Below are 19,704 nucleotides of genomic sequence, written 5' to 3'. Positions count from 1 at the left end.
CCTCATCACTCCTCTGGTTCCCCCACTATGATTACATTGCAATTTTAGGAAAGTGCTCCTTAAATCAAACTGTCTAGAGTCAAACACAACAGTACAGATGAATTCTGACAAGGTTAGAATATACTGTAACTGTTGCTTCCCTGTTCTTGGAAGTCACTTTTCACATTCCTCTTCAGACATCTCAAGAATTCATAGTCTTTTTTATAGTTATGACTATGTCACGCTGTTGCCATTTTTAGCTTGTAGTTATTAAAATCCCGAGATTTTCAAAAAGAAAACTACAGTCCTTCTTTGCCTATTTCTTCATGTATTTTAAAGTTAATTTCAGTTTAATATCATCCAAAGTGTGACTTTATATTTAGAACTATTAAATTTGATCTCAAATTCATCCAAATGTTCTAGGCTGTCTAGATAATTTTGAATCCTCATTCTGTAATTTTCTAACTATCCTAACTATTCCTTTAAATTTTATTTAATCTGAATATTTGATAAGCTTTCAAAGTATACTTTATTTGAATAATAATAACATTGTGAAATAGCATGCCATAGCACCAAACACAGATCCCTGGAGAAGCCCACAGCATTCATGCTCCCATGCTGACACTGAACAATAACATGCCTTAATTACCACCCCCTATCCACTCATGGATCCATCTGACTGTATTACCATCAATTTTATCCACAAGGATAAAAAAGAATAATTTATCAAAATCTTTGCTAAAATCTATGTGAACTAGTGAACTGTATTTTCAAACTTCCCATTATCTACAGATTCAATAATCCTTTCAAATTGGAAAATATTTTTTCCCATATGTTTTGTGAAACTGAACTGCAGAATATCTGATGTGCCTTCTGTCTCTGACAGTCTATGGTCTAATTGTCCAGGCAATGTGGTCGATTAAAATTCACGCTGGATTTGGAAGTAAAAATCTTGCTCAACATTTTCAAGCTTCCAAATTGTAAATCTATGGTTGTGAGAAAAGTCACTTAGCAATTTTAAGCATCATTAACCTCATCTGGAATAATTGGGGATACAAAAGATATCTTCTAAGTATATCTGAATCACAAAATTTATGATTCTATGAAATATCTTCTGAAATGAAATGTTATTTTCAGTCAGACATTAAAAGGCCCATGTTCTATGGGTTTTTCAATGCAATCCTTTAGCAATTCCTTTTTATTGTGTGGTGCTCCTTTGTTAAATTTTATTTTTATTTCTGACTGAGGAGTAATCTCTTATAACTAACAAATATAAGGAAAAATTCATAGAAAGAAAGAGAATGCATTTGGGAACCAGTCAATAGCCTGATGATCTGGAGCCCTGGTTACCAAACTCTGTACCCAAGATTTCAGAAATAAGTCCTCCTCACCCACGTGCTCATGGACAAGTTGGTTGCCTTCCAGTTGCACAAGTGCTTTTTCTTTTCCTCTTTATATGAACAAAACTTTGCATAAACCATGGAATAATTACTCTGCAGGATTCCTTCCTCTCTTTGCATTATGGCCATTTTATTTTATAGAGTATAAGAAGTCAGAATCCCACCTGTTTTACTTCCTACTATCTTGACTTTAGACAAATCACTTGATTTCCCAGATCTTCAGTTTCTTACCTGAGAGGATGTTCAGTTCGAAGATGTCTTTCCTCTCTTGCTCTTCTGAACAGTTTACCTTTTGTAGTACTGGATAAAACTGGCACTCCTTCAGATGAAGAATTGAAGTGTCTGCTATGGAAACTCAAACACCTTACATAAAAACCCACCTTGTGATTTTCAGAAGAGGTTTTGAATTGTCATATAACACTTGGAGATTGGGGGAAATAGGAAAAGGAAACCCCAAGAGTTTGAGAAGTGTTTTAAACACTGTTCAATTGAGATTTTAAGAAATCATGGTGTAGTTTCATAAGGAACCTCTTTCCAGAAAGATAAATAGTTAAAACAATATTCATCTTGTGATGAAGATGAAATTTCAGGGACATCCAATGATTATCTTCTAGATAACAAAAGCATTAAATACTGTTTCATTATTGCACTGGTGTCCCATTGAGAATGTGTCTCCTGTGACTGGTAAGTTAACCAGCATGATAGTGAGTTATTTTTTTTTCAGTGTGAATTGTGGAAAGAACATCAATTGAGTCAGATAAAATTGGTGGTGGTGAAGAGAAAATCAACTCCTACTTTCCCCTTGTTAATTTGTGGCTATAGCCCTAAAGCAGATAGTTGAATAAAATGTAGTGGCACTCATGAAATAGTAGTGAAATCCGTCAATCCCTACTGATTTTAGAGAATATGGTGCTGATGTCCCAATGACAAAGGAGATACTTGCTGCACCAGAAGAATATGATCCCCACTGGAGAGGTCCATTTGCTACCACAGAACCCCATAGGAATATCCATAGACATGATTCTAAATTTCCCTTTTATTTATGTGTTCATAACATCCAGAAAACTGTCCCTGAGATGCCTCTATGTGACAGTGATATAATGAAAACATATCTGGTTTTGGAGTCAAAGAACCTAGGTGAAAAACAGCTCTTTTGTTTGTACCCTGTGCAATTGTCTTTGGTCATTTCATCTCTGTGGGCCTCACTATTCTCATCTTTAAATGAGAGAAAATGCTTATGATAGAAAAACGATTTCTAAGGTTCTTTGTATTTCTCAATCATATGAAGGTGCATCACATCAGAACAAGAAGTTAGAATTCTGTGTTATAAGAAGCTTAGCACTGTCTCTTTCAGTTCAACCAGTCTTACACAGAGGAAGTGTAAATGTGTTTTCAAATTTGAAAGGTGTAAAAAAAGATCTTGTACCCACTATACACTTACAACCACACATCAAAATAATTGCAACTCCTCCAAAAGTTTTATTCATTATCACAAATAATAGTCACAGCTCTTGATGATAATTGCAATGTTATAAACACATTAACTAAAGAAAACTTTAGAGTCATCTCCATGGACTTCAGCATTTGTGTTTCCTTGGTGTCAAATATACTTCTCTAGTGGGAATCAGATTTTGCCTGGATATTAAGCGAAAAGAAATTGATTTGTCAAATGTCACACAGATTGTAGGAACGCAACATCTTCAGACTTATGTTTTCTTTTAATTAACTCAAGTGTGAATGGCTGGTAGAAATTAACAAAAAAACATGGTGCACAAAATAAGTGTCATTCAAGCAATGGTTGAGGAAAATAAAAGAGGGGGCCATTAAAGTATCAAGAGGACTAATGCTGACCTGCTCTCCTCTGAATATTAAAACACTTGGAGGAAAACTCATCTCTTTTTGACAGACTCTCTGGAATGTTTCTAATTGGGCATGGGCGTGTGTCTCACACATACTTATTTTTCACATGACTGTGATAGTAATGGAATATAAAGATCCCCCTGTATTGGCTTGGTTTTAACACAATCAATTTGAAGACCAAGCCAATACAGGGGGATCTTTATATTCCATTACTATCACATTCCACCCCTCCAGGATCCTTGGCCTTACAATCTCAATCTAAATGGCCATGGATCCTGGAACAAATAGAGGCACTATGCTTTGTACTCCTTGCTGACTACACCATAATGTAAGGTCCTGGGGTGGGGTAGTACTTGGAGATTATTTAATCACCCTTAGTAAATGCTGTATTTTGAATGATGTCATGTTTTGATCTTCTCTGTTCTTGGTTTGTCACTGAATAAAATGGAGAGCACCTATGCTGGTATTCTGAACCTTGGGAAGTTGCCTTTCCTTGGCATTACATTACAATGACCCACAGAAAGATGAGACAGCAAGTACATTGAAGGACTTTATAATTTTAAAATTAATTCAATGATTCCACTTCACCTGATTTCAAAAGAAAAATTTAGTGGACATAAATCTGTCCATAAGAATCTTAAGCAATTTCTGCATACCAGGCACAGTTAAGTAGCAGGGACAGTTTTCTTCTCAGTAAGCTCATATTCTAACTCGTGCAACTGACACATCCTCAGATAAATAACTTATCTCATTCACACACTTCAACAAACATTTATCAAGTTATCTACTTTGTGGAAGGGAACAGACTTGGTATGATGTGGATAAAGACAAAAATGAGAATTTGTTCCTACTTTCAAGGAGTTTGCCTTCTACTCAAAGATACTACTCTTCAAAAGATGATAGATAAGAAACAGAGAAAGAATGAGGGAAAAAACATAAATATAGATATAGAAGTGGATTTAGATAGATGATGAAGATATGAATTAAATGAATGAAATAATTATTAATTTATTCCAGGCCTAGCTAGAAGAGGAGCAGAGGAAGTGTATGGAGAAAAGGTCACAAGAATTAAATTAATTGCTCCAGAAAAATTAGGTTATAAACAGATAGATAAAGAATTCAAGTACAGATTCTCTGAATAAAAAAAAATAAATAATTCCTCTCTTCTCTGCTTTCTTTTTCAGGAGAGAGTAAGACTTATATTTCTTGTGGTGGAAACATTTGGTTTTCAAAGTATATTTTATTTAATGTGAATTTGTTAAAAGCCAACTCCTGGTTCAGACTGGTTTCAGTTCTTCACAGAGCAGTGTGTTTTAGGCATTTCTGAAAACAAAAGACTGTAGAAAGTTTCTTAAAATCTGCTCTATGGAAATATACAACTGAACATCTGATAGCTAGATATCTAATGGGAGATGGTGGTAAGTTAAAATGAAGTTATTTGGCAGGAGTTCATTACAACCTACTGCACTGGAAATAAGAGACAGTGCAGATTCCAAAAGTGCTGTGTTGGACCAATTCCAACCACCTTGCAGAGAAGGGGATTGTTAAATAATCAGGGAAAAAATTTACATCTCAGAAATTATCAATCAAATCAAGCTTTGATTTATAATTTTGTTCATTGTTTATAGCTAAGAAAATATTAATAATGAATATTAAATGTAAAAGTACATGTATACTTTTTTTTTCTTCCTGAAAGCTCCATTATAAATATAGTATCATACCTCTGTCCTTCTTTATAGCTATTGCTGAGCTCAGCAGGAGTGAGCTAGTACACTTAGGGAATGAAGTCATTACCAGAGTGGAGGCTGGTGACTAGAGGCCCATCATCATCATCATCATCAATCATCATCATCCCTTTCCTAGCCCTTCCTTATTCTCCCTTCGCATTTGAGATTTCCTTCCAATTTCTATCTATTTCTCCTACATAACAGATTGTTTACATATTATCTGACCCATGGGAATGGGAATTCCTTGAGTTTTAAAATTCTTTTTCCTTCTTTTTAATCCTGAGCTATTAGCTCAACCTATCCATAGAGCCCTTCTTTAAACCTTACTTATGAGGTTTTGTAAGGTTGCCTATTGACATCCAGTGTAGACACATCGGGCCCAAAGTTGTCTTAGTGTAAAGGTAAACCAATGCAGTTCAGTATCTCTCTTTCCTTTAAAGTTAGGTAAAAGTTTTACAGAGAATTTTTCCCCATGAATGGATGTAACTCAGCAGAAATCTAGAACCCCTTGCAGTTTTTCAGGGCACTTTTTTGACTTCCTAAATTCTGATTATTCCTTTTCAGTATCTCAAGTTTAATAAGGTTCTAAGAGATTTTTTTTAATTATTCCAATCAGGTTTTCTCTTTAAGTAAAGTTTTTACTGAAGCAGATCCTATCTTCCAATGAAGAAACGAGATGTCTTAATTGAACCCAGAAATGTAAGAAATTAAACAGTCTCTAACTATATCAACCCATGAAATACAATGAAACAAAGCAAGTTGAGGTAATGCTATCTTTCTCACTGAAAGTTTGACATTCTGAGAGAAGGTTTCCCTTTTTAACAACTGGAGATGGTCATTGATTCACCAGCACAAACAGAAAAAATCACTCTAGACATATGTGATTAGTGATTGCTCATTGACTGATATAGAATATGTGATCATTGATTGGTTTTATCCACATACAATGGATGCAAAAGCTGAGAGTCAGCGAGAAAGGAACATTGAAAAGAGAGAGGGTTTGGAACTATATCTTACTGACTCAATGTCCAATCCGTTATAATAATCCTATGCAAACTCTAAGGTGAGCCTAAAGAGATGAGTCAGGGTGTGTCGTGGGCTGGGGAGCAGTGGAAACAATTACTTTTTTAAAATATTAGAAGGGATGTCAAGTGGAAGGGAAATAAGAAGAGTTAAATCTGTTTTTTCTCCAGAAGACTATTCTAGGAACAAGTTTAATATCGTAATTAGACTAATGTAGGTTTTATGTTAGAGAAAAACAACAGCAAAAATTCTCACCATGCCAGCCTTCTAAGAAGTAAATTAAATTATTTAAGGGTACTGGCTTTCTCTATTTCCTTAGTGTTTGAAGCTTTCTCATCACATGTGGAGCCTGCTAAAGTAGGGAGACACAGCATAACTTGACAAGTATTTATTAGAATCCCATTACATTCCAGGGACTGCACTTTTGTCTAGGCATGTGACAAAGATCTGAAAATCCAAGCATGGCAACCAGTCTGTCAGCCATAAAGCATGTAATAAGAACTTCATTTGTTTCAAGCAGTGTTCTCTAAATACATATAGAAGTAAACAAAATGATACTCTGCCATTCAAGATCTTACATTCTAATGAGGAAAGGTAACATAAAATGGAGCTGAAAAGCTAGAGGGGAGGTACTCAGACTGGAAACTTTGATAGACAAAGTCCTGAGGAAATGAGATAGATAGCAGAGCAGCCGGAGAGGGATGAAGACCATTCATGAAGGAGACTCCAGGATACCATGAAGGAACTTCTGGAAAGGCTGCATGTTGGTGTATGTGTTAGGGGAAAGTAGAGTAGGATATTGGGGATGGTATGGCTGCTTAGGAGGATGTGCTTGAGAGGTGAAAGATTTTGTCAATAGCTTCCTGCTTTAACTAATTGGTGCTAAATAAGTGATAAATGGATTCTATGCAGATATGAAAACGTAAGTGCTATTAGCACCATTTTGTTTTAATTCACGTTTGCCTTAACCTAGTTATTGCTTGAAGTGGGACCAAGGATAAGCAAATAGCAGTATTCAAAGATACAGCAGCAACAGCAACAGCAGTAGTAGTAATAGTAGAAGGAGAAGGAGGAGGAAGATGACGAGAAATAATATACAGGAGAGGGGGAAGAGAATGGCGAGCATTAATATAGTCTTCTGGGGTTTTCAAAGACCTTTCCAAATATTTCATTATAGCTTTACAACTACTTTGGGAAGTTTTATTGTTTAGTGATATCATTTGTCTCCAAATCATCATGACCCCATCATGAAAAAAAAATCAAGATTATTTTTTCTTTCTGACAAAGATACTGTAGTGATTTGTCTTTTCCTTGTCTAGCCCATTTTTTAGTTGAGGAACTGAGGCAAACAGGGTTAAGTGACTTGCCCAGGGATCCCACAGATAGTAAGTATTTGAGGCCATATTTGAACTCATGAAGATGAATCTCTCTGATTCCAAACCTAGTGCTCTATTCTTTGTGGCAGGTATTTCCATTTTGCAGATGAAACAAAGGCATGTGATGCGTAGGCGGATTGTTAAAGACCATACAGGTAGTGAGTATCTGAGTTTGGCCTAAAACTCAGGTCTTCTTATACATCCTTGATGATATTTTTCAAGCTAAGAATCCAAAAATGAAGGCCAAAGGAAGAGTTTATCCTTGTCTACTGTCTGAAACAGAAAGTATGTAATCAGATTTAGAAGAGAATATGGGAAGGTACTAAGGCAAAGAAAAATGAATGACATTTATCTAATGATGCACATATATCTTTTAACTCCATGTAATTATCTTTTGAGACATTTTTGATGAAATAATGTGACATTTCCCTCCTACTAAATTGGGAAAAAATGGAGGGGAGAAGTAAATAATCAATTTCATAGGAACTAATTAGACAAGCACAATAACGCAATGGGGCAAAAATGGGAGTTACTCAGTCCATTTAGGAAAACAGTTTAGAGTGATGTGGAAAAAAATAAAATAACAAAATATCATATAAACAGACACTTTTGGCCCAAAGCTTCTAGAAATAAATTTATACAAAAAAAAGAATTCTAAGGATTAAATCCAAATAATTAAAAACATTCATAATGCTGTTCCATAGTGGTGAAGAACTGGTGGGGGAAAGTTTATGCAATTAATTGGAAAATGGCTACAGAAATCATGGAACCAGAATGGAATACACAGCTGGATAGTACTCTAAGTATAACTCAAGAAATCAGAAAATCATGGGAATGCTTACAAATGAAGCAAGGAAAAAAAAGTTAAATAAAAGCAACATTCAATATTCACAATCACTTTGACAATATACACAGAAAGCTGACATTAAAACAAAGTGAAAAAAGAAACTGAATAATATGTAATCATAATACCTGTATCTAATCACAGAGAAAACATGAGGAAATGCACTTCTCTCCCTTCTCTGCAGAGCCATAAATGGAGGAAGGTGGTGAGGTATGGAATACAGTAGATAGAACAATGGGCTTAAATCAGCAAGATATTATTTTGATTTTTTTAATCAGACAATGAGTATCTTTGGGACGCTATGGAAATCAGTTATATACTGTATCTGCCTAAATTTCTTTGCAAGTAAAATGAGAATAATAATAATAGCACATGCCTTTGAGGAATGTTGTGAGAACAAAAAGAGGCATTATTTGTAAATTCCTTTGAGAAACTATATCTAAAGTATTTTACAAAGCTTAATGGGCTTTAAAAATAGTAACTACACTAATTATTTATACATAGAAATCTACGTATATGAAAAATCTTACATGCCGTGTGTCTTAGGTACTATTTGAGTTTTTGTCATGACTTTAACATGTCAGTTATAACCTCTCTCAAAGATTTCCAAAAATATGGCCTAGGAAAACTCCAGGTGGAAATTTATGAAAGAATTGTGATCTTAGCTAGAGAAAGGAGTGTGTGCTTTTATTAAAATATTATTCCATCAAAATATTTGTATCCTTCTGCCACACATGAATGTTTATCCAGTTGTAAGCTGACTTTTACTGAAGAGCCAAAGGTATTCATTTGATCCAGAGTTTTTTCATGGCATTTTTAACCTCTGCATTCCTAAGAGTGTACATATTTATTTTAGTTTCAATGGAAATTTTTTTAAATGAAAGTTTCAAGTTTCATCACTATGGATATCTCTGAGCACTGCCATAAGCAAATAATTTAATTGGAATTTGATATCATGTAGAAATTTCAGTGATTTTCAATTTTCAGTTGGGCCAAAGCCCAACTTATAGGCAAAAATTCCCTTCTGGTGATGAAATTCAGCAAGAAAATATGATTATTTTATTACTGCAGAAGACTTAAAATTGCATATGATTCAAAGGAAATTGAAAAAATGTAGTATAGAGAGTATAAGTGACTGGTAGCTAATTATTTTTAAAAATGTAGCACATAAAGTAAGTCTCATGAAAAAGCTATCCTCCAAAAATGGAAGACAAATAAAAGAAGGAGGGCATGTAACATACCAAGAGCTCTAATGCTGATCTACTCTCCTCTGAATATTAAAAATAAACACCTAAAGGAAAACTGTTACCACGTTTGGAACAGACTCTCCGGAATGTTTTTATTAGGACCTGGATACACATCTCACACACAATTATTAATTTGGATATGACTTAAAGCAGGATAGGACAACATATATATTGAATGACATTCTGATTTAAAAATTAATTCAAAGATTATGCTTTATCTGATTTCAAAAGACAAATTTAGTAGGTATAAATATATCAATAAGTTTAATTAACTTCCTTATACCAGGCTGTGTTACAAAGCAGTGGCAGTTTTGCCCACATTAAGCTGATATTTTAACTGGTGCAAATGAAACAACCACAGCTAAGTAACTCATCTCATTCATTCAGTTCAACAAACATTTATCGAGTATCTGTGTGCAAGGGAACAGGCTTAGCACGGTTTGCATAAAGGCAAAAATGAAAAATTGTTTCTATTTTCAAGGAGTGTACATTACTCTCAAGGATAGTATTCCTCAAAAGATAATAGTGAAGAAATAGAGATGGAAAAGGGGGTGGATATAGATATATACATAGATTTAGATGTATATTGAGATGGAAGATGTAGATATAAATTAAATGAATAAAGTAATTATTAATCTATGCCAGTCCTACCCAGAAGAGAACTAGCGGAAGTGTATCAAAGATGAGTCACAAAATTTAAGTAAATTGTTCCAGAAAAATTAGACAGTAAATAGAGAGAGAAATGATTCAAATACACATTCTTCTAATAGAAATAAAAATTTCATTGCTCTCTACTCTGTTACCTTTTCGGGGGAGAGCAACATTTATATTTCTTGTGGAGTGAGCACTTTGGGTTTTGGTTTTGAAAACATATTTTATTGAATTTGAATATGTTTTTAAAAGATAACTCCTAGTTCAGACTGAGTTTCAGCAATTCTATCCCTCTTTATAGAGCACCATGCATTTTAGACATTTCTGTAAAGACTATGACAGGTTTCTTTAAATTCACTCATCCATGTAAATTTGCAAGTGAAAATCTGGTAGTTTGATGTCTAATGGGTCGATAGGGTAAAATGAAATTAACTGTCAGAAAAAAATCTATCACAACTTATGGCACTGGAAATAATAGGCAGTGCAGGTACAAAAAGAGCTATACTTGGGGCCGGCTGTAACTGTCTTTCAAAGAGGGATTTGTTAAATTTTCAGTGAGAAAATTTAAACCTCAGAAATTAGCAATCAAATCATGGATTGACTAATGGCTATATTCATCATTTTGATTTAAGAAAGTGTTAATAATGAAGATTAAATTTAATAGTGTGCCATACATATTTTTCTTAAGTTCTGGAAGCTCATTTAGAAATATACCTCTGTAGTGCTTTATATGAAGGGAGTATGTGTAGTGATAAAAATATTCAAACAAAACATTTGTATCTGCATGGCTAGGTGGCACAGTGAATAGAGCACCAGCATTGAAGTCAGGAGGACCTAAGTTCAAGTCCGGCCTCAGAAACTTAGCACAAAAACTAGCTGTGTGACCTTAGGCAAGTCACTTAACCACAAATGCCCTTCCTCCCCCCCCCAAAAAAAAACCATGTGTATCCTTCTGTCACATATGAGTGATTTTCAGTTACTAATCTAACTTCCTAGAAGGATCAAAAGCATTCATTTGATCCAGAGCTTCCTCATGGCATTTTTAACCTCTGTATTCCTAAGAGTGTAGATCAAGGGGTTTAACATAGGAGTAATCACAGTAAAACATACAGATACAGCTTTATCTATAGGAAAAGTAGCTACTGGCCTCACATACAAAAATATACAGGGAGCAAAAAACAAGACCACCACTGTGAAGTGAGAGCTACAGGTGGAAAAGGCCTTCCGCTTTCCTTCTGAATTACCACCCTTCAGGGAAGAGAGGATAACGACATAAGATACAGTTAGTATGAGAAAGATTGACAGGCACATTACACCACTGTTAGCAATGACTAAAAGGCCAAGAACTTGGGTGTCCATGCAGGCCAGTTTCAGCAATGGGAACAAGTCACACATGAAGTGATCAATAACATTAGGGCCACAGAAAGGAAGACGGGCCATGAAGAGGAGTTGTATGGTGGCATGAATGGAACCCCCCACCCAGGCTGCTGCAACCAGCAGGTGGCACACACGAGGATTCATTATCACCATGTAGTGCAGGGGTTTACAGATGGCCACATAGCGATCATAAGCCATGACCACTAGGAGAATGATTCCAACACCACCAAAAAAATGTTCTGCAAACAGCTGGGTCAGACAACCTTTCAGGGAGATGGTTGTCTTCTCATAGAGTAAATCCACCACCATCTTAGGAGCAATGACTGAAGAGTAAGTAGCGTCCATGATGGATAGGAAGGTTAGAAAAAAGTACATGGGTGATCTCAAAGTCTGGCTGGCAGTCATGGTTAAAACAATGAGCAGATTCCCTGTGATGGTGATGACATATATGATTAAAAAACTGACAAAGAAAATTTTTCGAAGCTCTGGACTTTGTGTAAGGCCTAACAGAATGAATTTGGTTACGTTATTTTTATTTTCCATTTTGTTTATTCCTCTGCCAATTTCTTGATTATTCTCATCTCTTTTGTTTTGTATTTTGTTTTTCTCTTTTCTCTCTTTCTTCCTTATCTTTAGTTCGTAGAGCACTGGGCATGAGGTAAGGATGACCAGAATTCAAATATTTTTCTAAACATTGAGTTCTCTCAACCTGCTTAATCACTTAACATCTTTCAGCCTTTTGTTTTCTCATCGGTAAAATAAAGATAATTTTAAAATTTTAAAAATAATTCAAATTAAAAAATTTAAAAAATAGTTTTTATGAGGAACAAATGAAATATTTTATGTGAATTTTTTTGAATATTTTAAAGTGCAATACATCTATGAGTTATTACTCTTCATAAAAATCTAATTGATTCACTCACAATTTCAGATAATTTTCAATGTTCTGTATGGAACTTTAATTCTTTCTGGGAAAAAATGTACTTCATGAATTATAGAAATTGGCAATCATCATCATTAAAAAGCAGATTTTATTTTCTTTGATGTCAGCAAGCATCTGATTTGGAAGCCCAATGGAGGGAAAAATGAGTAATCAGCATTCCTGTTGAAAAAGTACAATGAAACAGAAAACATATCATTTAGGTACAATTTTAAATTATTTATGCTAAAGGCACAAAATTCAAATTTTCATGAACCTGTTCATATAAACAAGTGCTATTCCAAAGGGCCATTGGAAGGAAGGGAATAAGATTAGCCAAAAGTCAATTAGAAGCAACAAGTACTATTTGTTCTCACTGCTGGCACATTTCTTCTACATTGCTGAGAACATCCTTTCACCTATAAGAGCCCTATGCAAATCTTTACAAACATCACTTACAAGGCAATTCCTTAAAGGTATTGTTAATGGGGGATTTCTTCATTGGGAGTGTCCTGAAATCATAAAATTAAAGGTTTATTTTTTTCTTAAACCCTGAAATGTTTTTTTTTAAACTGCTATTTATGTTATACACTAATGTTTCAAAGTTCTTTTCACTCATGAGTTCCTTGGGCAATGGATCATTCACGCTCAGGTCAAGAGCTATCAACCCCCATTTTACACAGGGGAAAACTACTGTTTAACACTAAATGTCTTGCCACTGGTTGCAGAACTGTGACCCCTCTCAACCTTCACCCTTCCTATTCTTCCAGTTTGGTTTGGTTTGGTTTTAATTTGCAACTATACTTATGTTATCTAATTTGATCCTCATAATAACCTTTTTATTTCTTCTTTATATTCTTATTATCCCACCTTCCTCCCCTCCATACATTCTACAATTCAGCTATAATGGTCTCTCTTGTTTTGGCCAGCCAATGACACTTCATCTCTCATTTATGTGCCTTTTTGTCCTCTGTATCTGTAATGCTTCCTTCTCCCATCTGAAATATATAAACTTTCCTAGCTTCCTAGAAATCTCAGTTTGAACTCCCAACTTTTGAAAAAGACTTCTCTCTTTGCTTGCTGATAGTATCTTCCCACAAAGATTCACTTTATCCTCATTCTCTCTCTCTCTCTCTCTCTCTCTCTCTCTCTCTCTCTCTCTCTCTCCCTCCATCTACTTATCTATAACTATTTATAAATACACACACATTATGTATGTGTGTATCTATAATAACTATAATTACATCCTTGCCAATGTATAGTTTAGTGTCTGGAATATACTACATTCTTAGTAAATGTTTATTGACAGAAGAAAACCATTTCCAAAAGACTGACAGAAGACTTCAAATGTTCTCCCTCCTTTTGAAACATGGAAGGGTTTCTCTAATCTCTCACATCGTAGACCTCTAACAGTGAGTTTTTAAATTTCTTCTTATTATTCTTTTTTTTTTCTTTTTTGGAGGGCAGTTGCAGTTAAGTGACTTACCCAAAGTCACATGGCTAGTTTTTTGTGTTAAGTGTCTGAGGTCATATTTGAATTCAGGTCCTCCTCACTCCAGGGCTGGTGCTCTATTCACTGTGCCACCTAGCTGCCCCCAAATTTTAAAATTTCTGTAGTATATATTTGTCAGTTTCTTGCCTCTGGATTCAAATTTCTTAGCTGTAGCTAAAATTTTTGCTCATTATAACACTTTCCTCCCCTCTCCTTCCTCCCCTTTCAATTTCAGTCCTAGAATATTAATCATTGATCTTCAGAATGTTGCCACATTCCCTTACCACAAGTAAGAAAGGATTAAGAAATGATTGGGGCACAGAGAAAAGAAGAAAGAGACAGATTTTAGAGTTTAGTTAAATGTATCTAATCCATTTTCCTAATATTTGATTTAGAATAGTTTTTGTCCAAACCTACACTACTTATCCCTGACCTTTGCAAACCTTTTTTCCACAATAATAGACATGAATGAAGAGACTGGTTAAGGAGCAGTAAGAAGGGAAAAAAGCCTCAGCATGATTAAAAAAAGAACTAAACTCTATGGGACTATATAGACTAGATAATAGCAATTGATCTTCAGACAAAACAAAAAATGATTTTCAATCTAAATAGGTTTTTCTTTGTATCTTCAGTCTTAGCACAGTGTTTGACACATAATGGGAACTTAATAAATTCTAGTTGATTATTGATTGAAAGGAGAAGAGGCAATTGTAATGCTCCTTCCCCAGGGTGTTTCTAGCATACCAAGGCATTTTTCCTGTCTTCTATCACTTTTTTTTCTTTCTCCTTTCCTTCCTTTTTTTTCTCTTTCTTTCTTCTTTCCTTCTTCTGTCCCTCCTTCCTTCTCTTCTTCTCTCCTTCCTTCTCTCCTTCCTTTCTTCTTTCCTTCCTTCCTTCTTTCCTTCCTTCCTTCCTTCCTTCCTCCCTCCCTCCCTTCCTTCCTTCCTCCCTCCCTCCCTTCCTTCCTCCCTCCCTCCCTTCCTTCCTCCCTTCCTCCCTTCCTTCTTTCCTCCCCCTCATCCTCCTCTTCTCCTTCTCCTTCTCCTCCTCCTCCTCCTCCTCCTCCTCCTTCTTCTTCTTCTTCCTCTTCTTCTTCTTCTCCTCCTCCTCCTCCTCCTCCTTCTCTCACTTATCTTTCTCCTACTTCTTCTCCTCCCACTTCTTCTCCTTAAATTATCTTCATTTATCTCACTGTATTTTAGTTTCACTATCATCTGTTCTCAATTTTCACTCTATTGTAAACCAGTTCATCTACCTCAATGCTGAAATTACTTACCCTTTTCTCATGACTTGACAAACTCTAACTTTAATTATTTCACACATCTCCCTTCTCATGTTTTTTTGAATGGGGAAGGCTGGGCAATTGGGGTAAGTGATTTGCCCAAGTTCACACAGCTAGTAAGTGTATCAAAGTGTCTGAGGCTGGATTTGAACTCAGGTCCTCCTGACTCCAGGGCCAGTCCTCTATTTGCTACACCACCTAGCTCCCCCTCCTTTCTCATTTAAAAAAAATAAAATACAATATTTTAAAGCAGTGAAGGACATCATTGCATCCTGAATAGACTTTTAAAATCATATTTTATCAGGATTCTCATTTTTGAAGGACAAAAAAATGTTCTTCTTCAATTGAATTTATTTAATTCACTATAAAGGTTATAGCAAAAAAATACTCTGATGAAAATAACTATTAGTTCATATTTATAAAGAATTTTAAGATTTTCAAAACACTCTTTATGTATTATCTCATTTTATCTTCATGATAACCCTGTTGAGTAGTTGATATTAAAATCCCTATTATTTGCATATGAAGAAACTGAAGCTGCAAGAGTCTAAGCAGAATGATCGGGTTCACATAGATGATGAGTAGCTAAGTCAGATTCAGATTCAACTAACTCCAAGTCCTATTCTCTATGAGCTACACCACCTACGTTCCTCAAACTACCTGACATCATCACTTCTCTCTGTCTGTCTTTCTGTCTCTATCTCTCTCTCTCTCTCTGTATCTGTCTCTGTCTGTCTCTCTGTCTCTCTGTTTCTGTCTCTGTCTCTACATCTCTGTCTCTGTCTCTCTCTATCTGTCTCTCTCTTGATGGCAACCTTTCATACGTAAAAAAATAAAAGCAATCAATTTTGATCTTTCTCTTCTCCCCTACTCTAAATCTCTATTCCTTTATATATTGCTTCTCATTTGTTCTTTCTTCCAGCTGTTGAATCATAGGAGAATCATTTGGCCACTAAGGCCAAAATCTTTACTCGTGGCCTTAATTTCATGCCCTCCTATCTTGTCCAAAAGCTTGTTCTTGAAAACATACCTTGCTACATTTTTCAAACTCTCTCCATCCACTGACAACTTCTTTGTTGCCTAAAGTGACATCCAAATATTCTTCATATTGGAAGAAAAAAATGCACTTGATTCTCCCATTTTCTCAAATTGTGACCCTATGTGTCTCCTCCCCTTATCAGATAAATTCCTACAAAAATTCATCTATATTTTTCCTCCAATTCCTCTCCTCTCACTCACTTTAAAATCCTAGGCAATGTGTATTCTAACCTTATCACTCAGTTGAATCTTTCTTGCCAAAGTTACACAATATTTTAATTATAATTATAATTACAGTGTTTTTCTCCATCCATGTCCTTCTTCAAATCTATTGCATTTGATACTGTTGACCTACTTCACCTTCAGAATAGCCTATACTTCTCCATTTTAATTTTGGTAATATGGCTTTCTTGATGATACCCCAAGTACCAGGTAAATCTCCTTTGAAGGATCATAATAAATGTCTCAACCTCTAATATGTTGACCACTCCTGAATATGCATGTGTGTTTATATGTGTGTGTAAGTGTGTTAGGGAAAGGGAGACAGACACAGATAGTGAGGCAGAGACAGAGTCAGAGACAGAGAGAGGCAGAGAGGAAGCGACAGAGATAGACAAAATGTAGCCTTGTATTATTGCATTTACTGTTATTTCCTTGAATTATATCTTCTATTTCTGTCAAGATTTAATAAAACTGGTAAGAAGGAATAAATAAAATAAATATATAAAATAAATATAAAATAAATATAAAAATAAATAAAATAAAACTTGTACTTGCGGTACAAGGATAATCCACAAAACTGAGGCATATAAAAATTGAATTAAAAGGGCACTGATAACTAGAAGGATCCAAATAGTCCTCTTTTAGGGAGCAACACTTCATCTAATCCTTAAAACAAATTAGGTGGTGGTGGTGGTTAGAGTTGAGGAAAAAAAAACTGGAACTCTATGGTTGTGTGTTTGGGTGAGTGTGTGTGCATGTATGTATGCATTATTTGCATCTTTGCTTTACCTATACAGACATCAACTATATACTGTGTATGTGAAGTATGTACATAGACACACACATGTATACACATGTGTATGTATATTCACAGTTGTCTCTTTTGAGCTCTAATCACACACATCACCATTTTCTGATACTACTTAGAATTGGATATCCCATGGTAAGCTCAAAAGTCATATATCTAAAATAAATTACATTAACATGTTACCTTTCCTTTAAAGCCTGTCTTGAGTAAAGGTTGAGATAAAGATAAAGGAAGCAAATCTCCAAGCATAATATTTATTAGCAGGGGCATGCTTCCTGTCCATAAATGGTTCAATGCCTTGTCTCCATGTATGTCATAGACCCCGAACAAAAGGACAGTTCCCCTTTAATACATTTTGGGGAGTACAGATAAAAGAATAGGAGAGGTGATGTCATGGGATTGAGTGGAACATAACTGATTACAAAGCTGAGGCACAAGGCACAACATGATTGATTTGAATTGTGGTAATGGGAACTAGCAATGACCACTTTTCCTATCTCATGAGAATAAGAAATCCTCTTTGTTTGAGTCCAGGTGTGAGACAGTGGCCCAGACTTTCAGACAGCAAACCAGATATATTTAAAGGATAACTGGGTGGAGTAAAGCTATCAGGCCTGACTCCTGATTGTTTACAAACTCTCTAAGGTTACCAAAATTCATTGAGGCAAGAATAGATAAGTGATTAGCTGAAGAGGCGGATTTCCAAAATCAACCCATTTCAGACCAGTTGAATTCTGAACAAAGTTCAGAAACAAAAAAACTATGACTTAAGCAATTGCAGGACAAAAGCAATTATATGAAAAAAACCAATTAACTGAAATTAGGACTAACAAATTACTAATATAGGATCAGTTTAAATCTTCTCAACCACTACATTTTTCTAGCTTTCTAGACATTCTGTTGGAAATATCAGTATCCCTCCTGTTCCCCAGTTAAGTTTCTCAATCTCAGAGTAATTCTTCAATAGTCACTCTTTCTTATTTTTCCCCATCTGACTAGTTACATCTTATTATTTCTATCTCCATATAATCTGTTAAATATGTCCTTATGTCACCATTCTATAGCTACCACCCTAGTTCTCTCTTCAATTTTTAGCATCTTTTGATTTTTAGTATTGCTGTAGCTTCCTAATTGATTCCCCACCTCTAATTTCTCCTCCTTACAAGCTTTAAAAATTTGCCTGATTTATATTCCCAAAGCACAAGTCATAGTGACATTGCATATCACTCCCCAACTCAAGGAATATTAGATTCCACTTTATATTGTTATACACAAATGATACCATCCCATATGTTTAGCTCTTAAAGACTTTAAAAATTTGTCTCCAAAATGCCTTTCCAGGATGTTTAGGAAGGGGGATGTATTATAGAGGATGGATGATTGGGCTTTGATTCAGGAAGACCCAAGTTAATATCTCAACTCTAATGCTTAGTAATCATGAGACCTTGATCAAGTGTCTAGACTTCTATGTTTTTCAAGTAATTCTCTAGAGTTTTTCCCTGAAATTATAGAAATGGTATAGTTTCTGGCTTCCAGAGGCAAAATGCACATCTGAATTCCTCTCTCCTGATGAAACTGCTGCTCAATGTTCAAAATGCATATTTATCACACTAAATAATCAACAGATATGCTATTAGTTCTGAATATTACTTGCTATATGATCTTGAACAAATCACGACTTCTCATTAAAACAAACATTCTATATGCTAGCAAATATAAAATAGATGCAAATTATGTCAAGTAATATTAAGAAGGAGTGAACACTAACTACTGGGCAGATTATGAATTGCCTCATGTAGAAGGTGACATTGGATGTGTTCTTTGAAGGAAGCTAGGAATTCTAAGAGGGAAAGAAATCACAGCCTTCAGAATCCTAGGATTTGGGAGGAGGAAGGGACCTAAGCATAGTACTAGGCAAAGTCATAACTTCAAGAATCTTCACAATGACATACATGATGAATGGTAGTGGAGCTTCTGAATAAAGACCTCTAGGAAGGGGTAACCCACAATCGCTCTAGGCAGGCCATTTTACTTTTGGACATATCAAATTTAAAGGAAAGTTTTTGTTTCTTTTTTGTTTCATTTTCCCCCCTAACATCAAGTCAAAATTATCCTCTTTGCCACTTTTCCCTCTTGTTGATCTTTGACCCTTTGGAAGCAAACTAAATAAAGTTAATCCTTAAGCCTCAAGATGTCCCCTCAAGTAATTGATTAAAAATACAATTTCTCTCAATATACTTTTCCCTCCAGTCTCAATATGCCTTGTCCCACCTAATAATCCTTATTTTTCATGGGTTCAAGTCCCTTAAGATTCTGAATTGCTCTCCTACAAATGCTTCATAAAACATAGTTTCCATATCAAAAACCATTACTTCAAAGGAGTTTTCACAAAAGCAGATTTCAGTGGAATTGTCATCACACTAGTCATAGAAATCATTCCCCCTCCTCTCAAGGAAACC

At 35.2% G+C, this 19,704-nt stretch overlaps 1 protein-coding gene across 1 annotated transcript; it reads right to left on the bottom strand.

Moving 5' to 3' along the window:
- Positions 1-11,118: 11,118 nt before the first annotated feature.
- On the bottom strand, positions 11,119-12,027 carry LOC138163481 (olfactory receptor 4C6-like). Its single transcript, XM_069090939.1, has one exon. The coding sequence runs from the start codon at positions 12,025-12,027 to the stop codon at positions 11,119-11,121; it is 909 nt and encodes a 302-aa protein (XP_068947040.1).
- Positions 12,028-19,704: the final 7,677 nt, after the last annotated feature.

The sequence above is a fragment of the Petaurus breviceps genome, unplaced genomic scaffold (genome assembly GCF_028583685.1).
Source record: "Petaurus breviceps papuanus isolate PSGF00001 unplaced genomic scaffold, PetGlider_PUasm1.0 188, whole genome shotgun sequence".
Lineage (NCBI taxonomy): Eukaryota > Metazoa > Chordata > Mammalia > Diprotodontia > Petauridae > Petaurus > Petaurus breviceps.
The sequence above is the reverse complement of the archived record's forward strand: the minus strand, read 5'-3'. Positions and strand labels throughout refer to the sequence as shown.

Excerpts from the sequence above, each read along its gene's own strand:
- LOC138163481 (XM_069090939.1), bottom strand. The coding sequence starts at position 12,027 with ATGGAAAATAAAAATAACGTAACCAAATTCATTCTGTTAGGCCTTACA.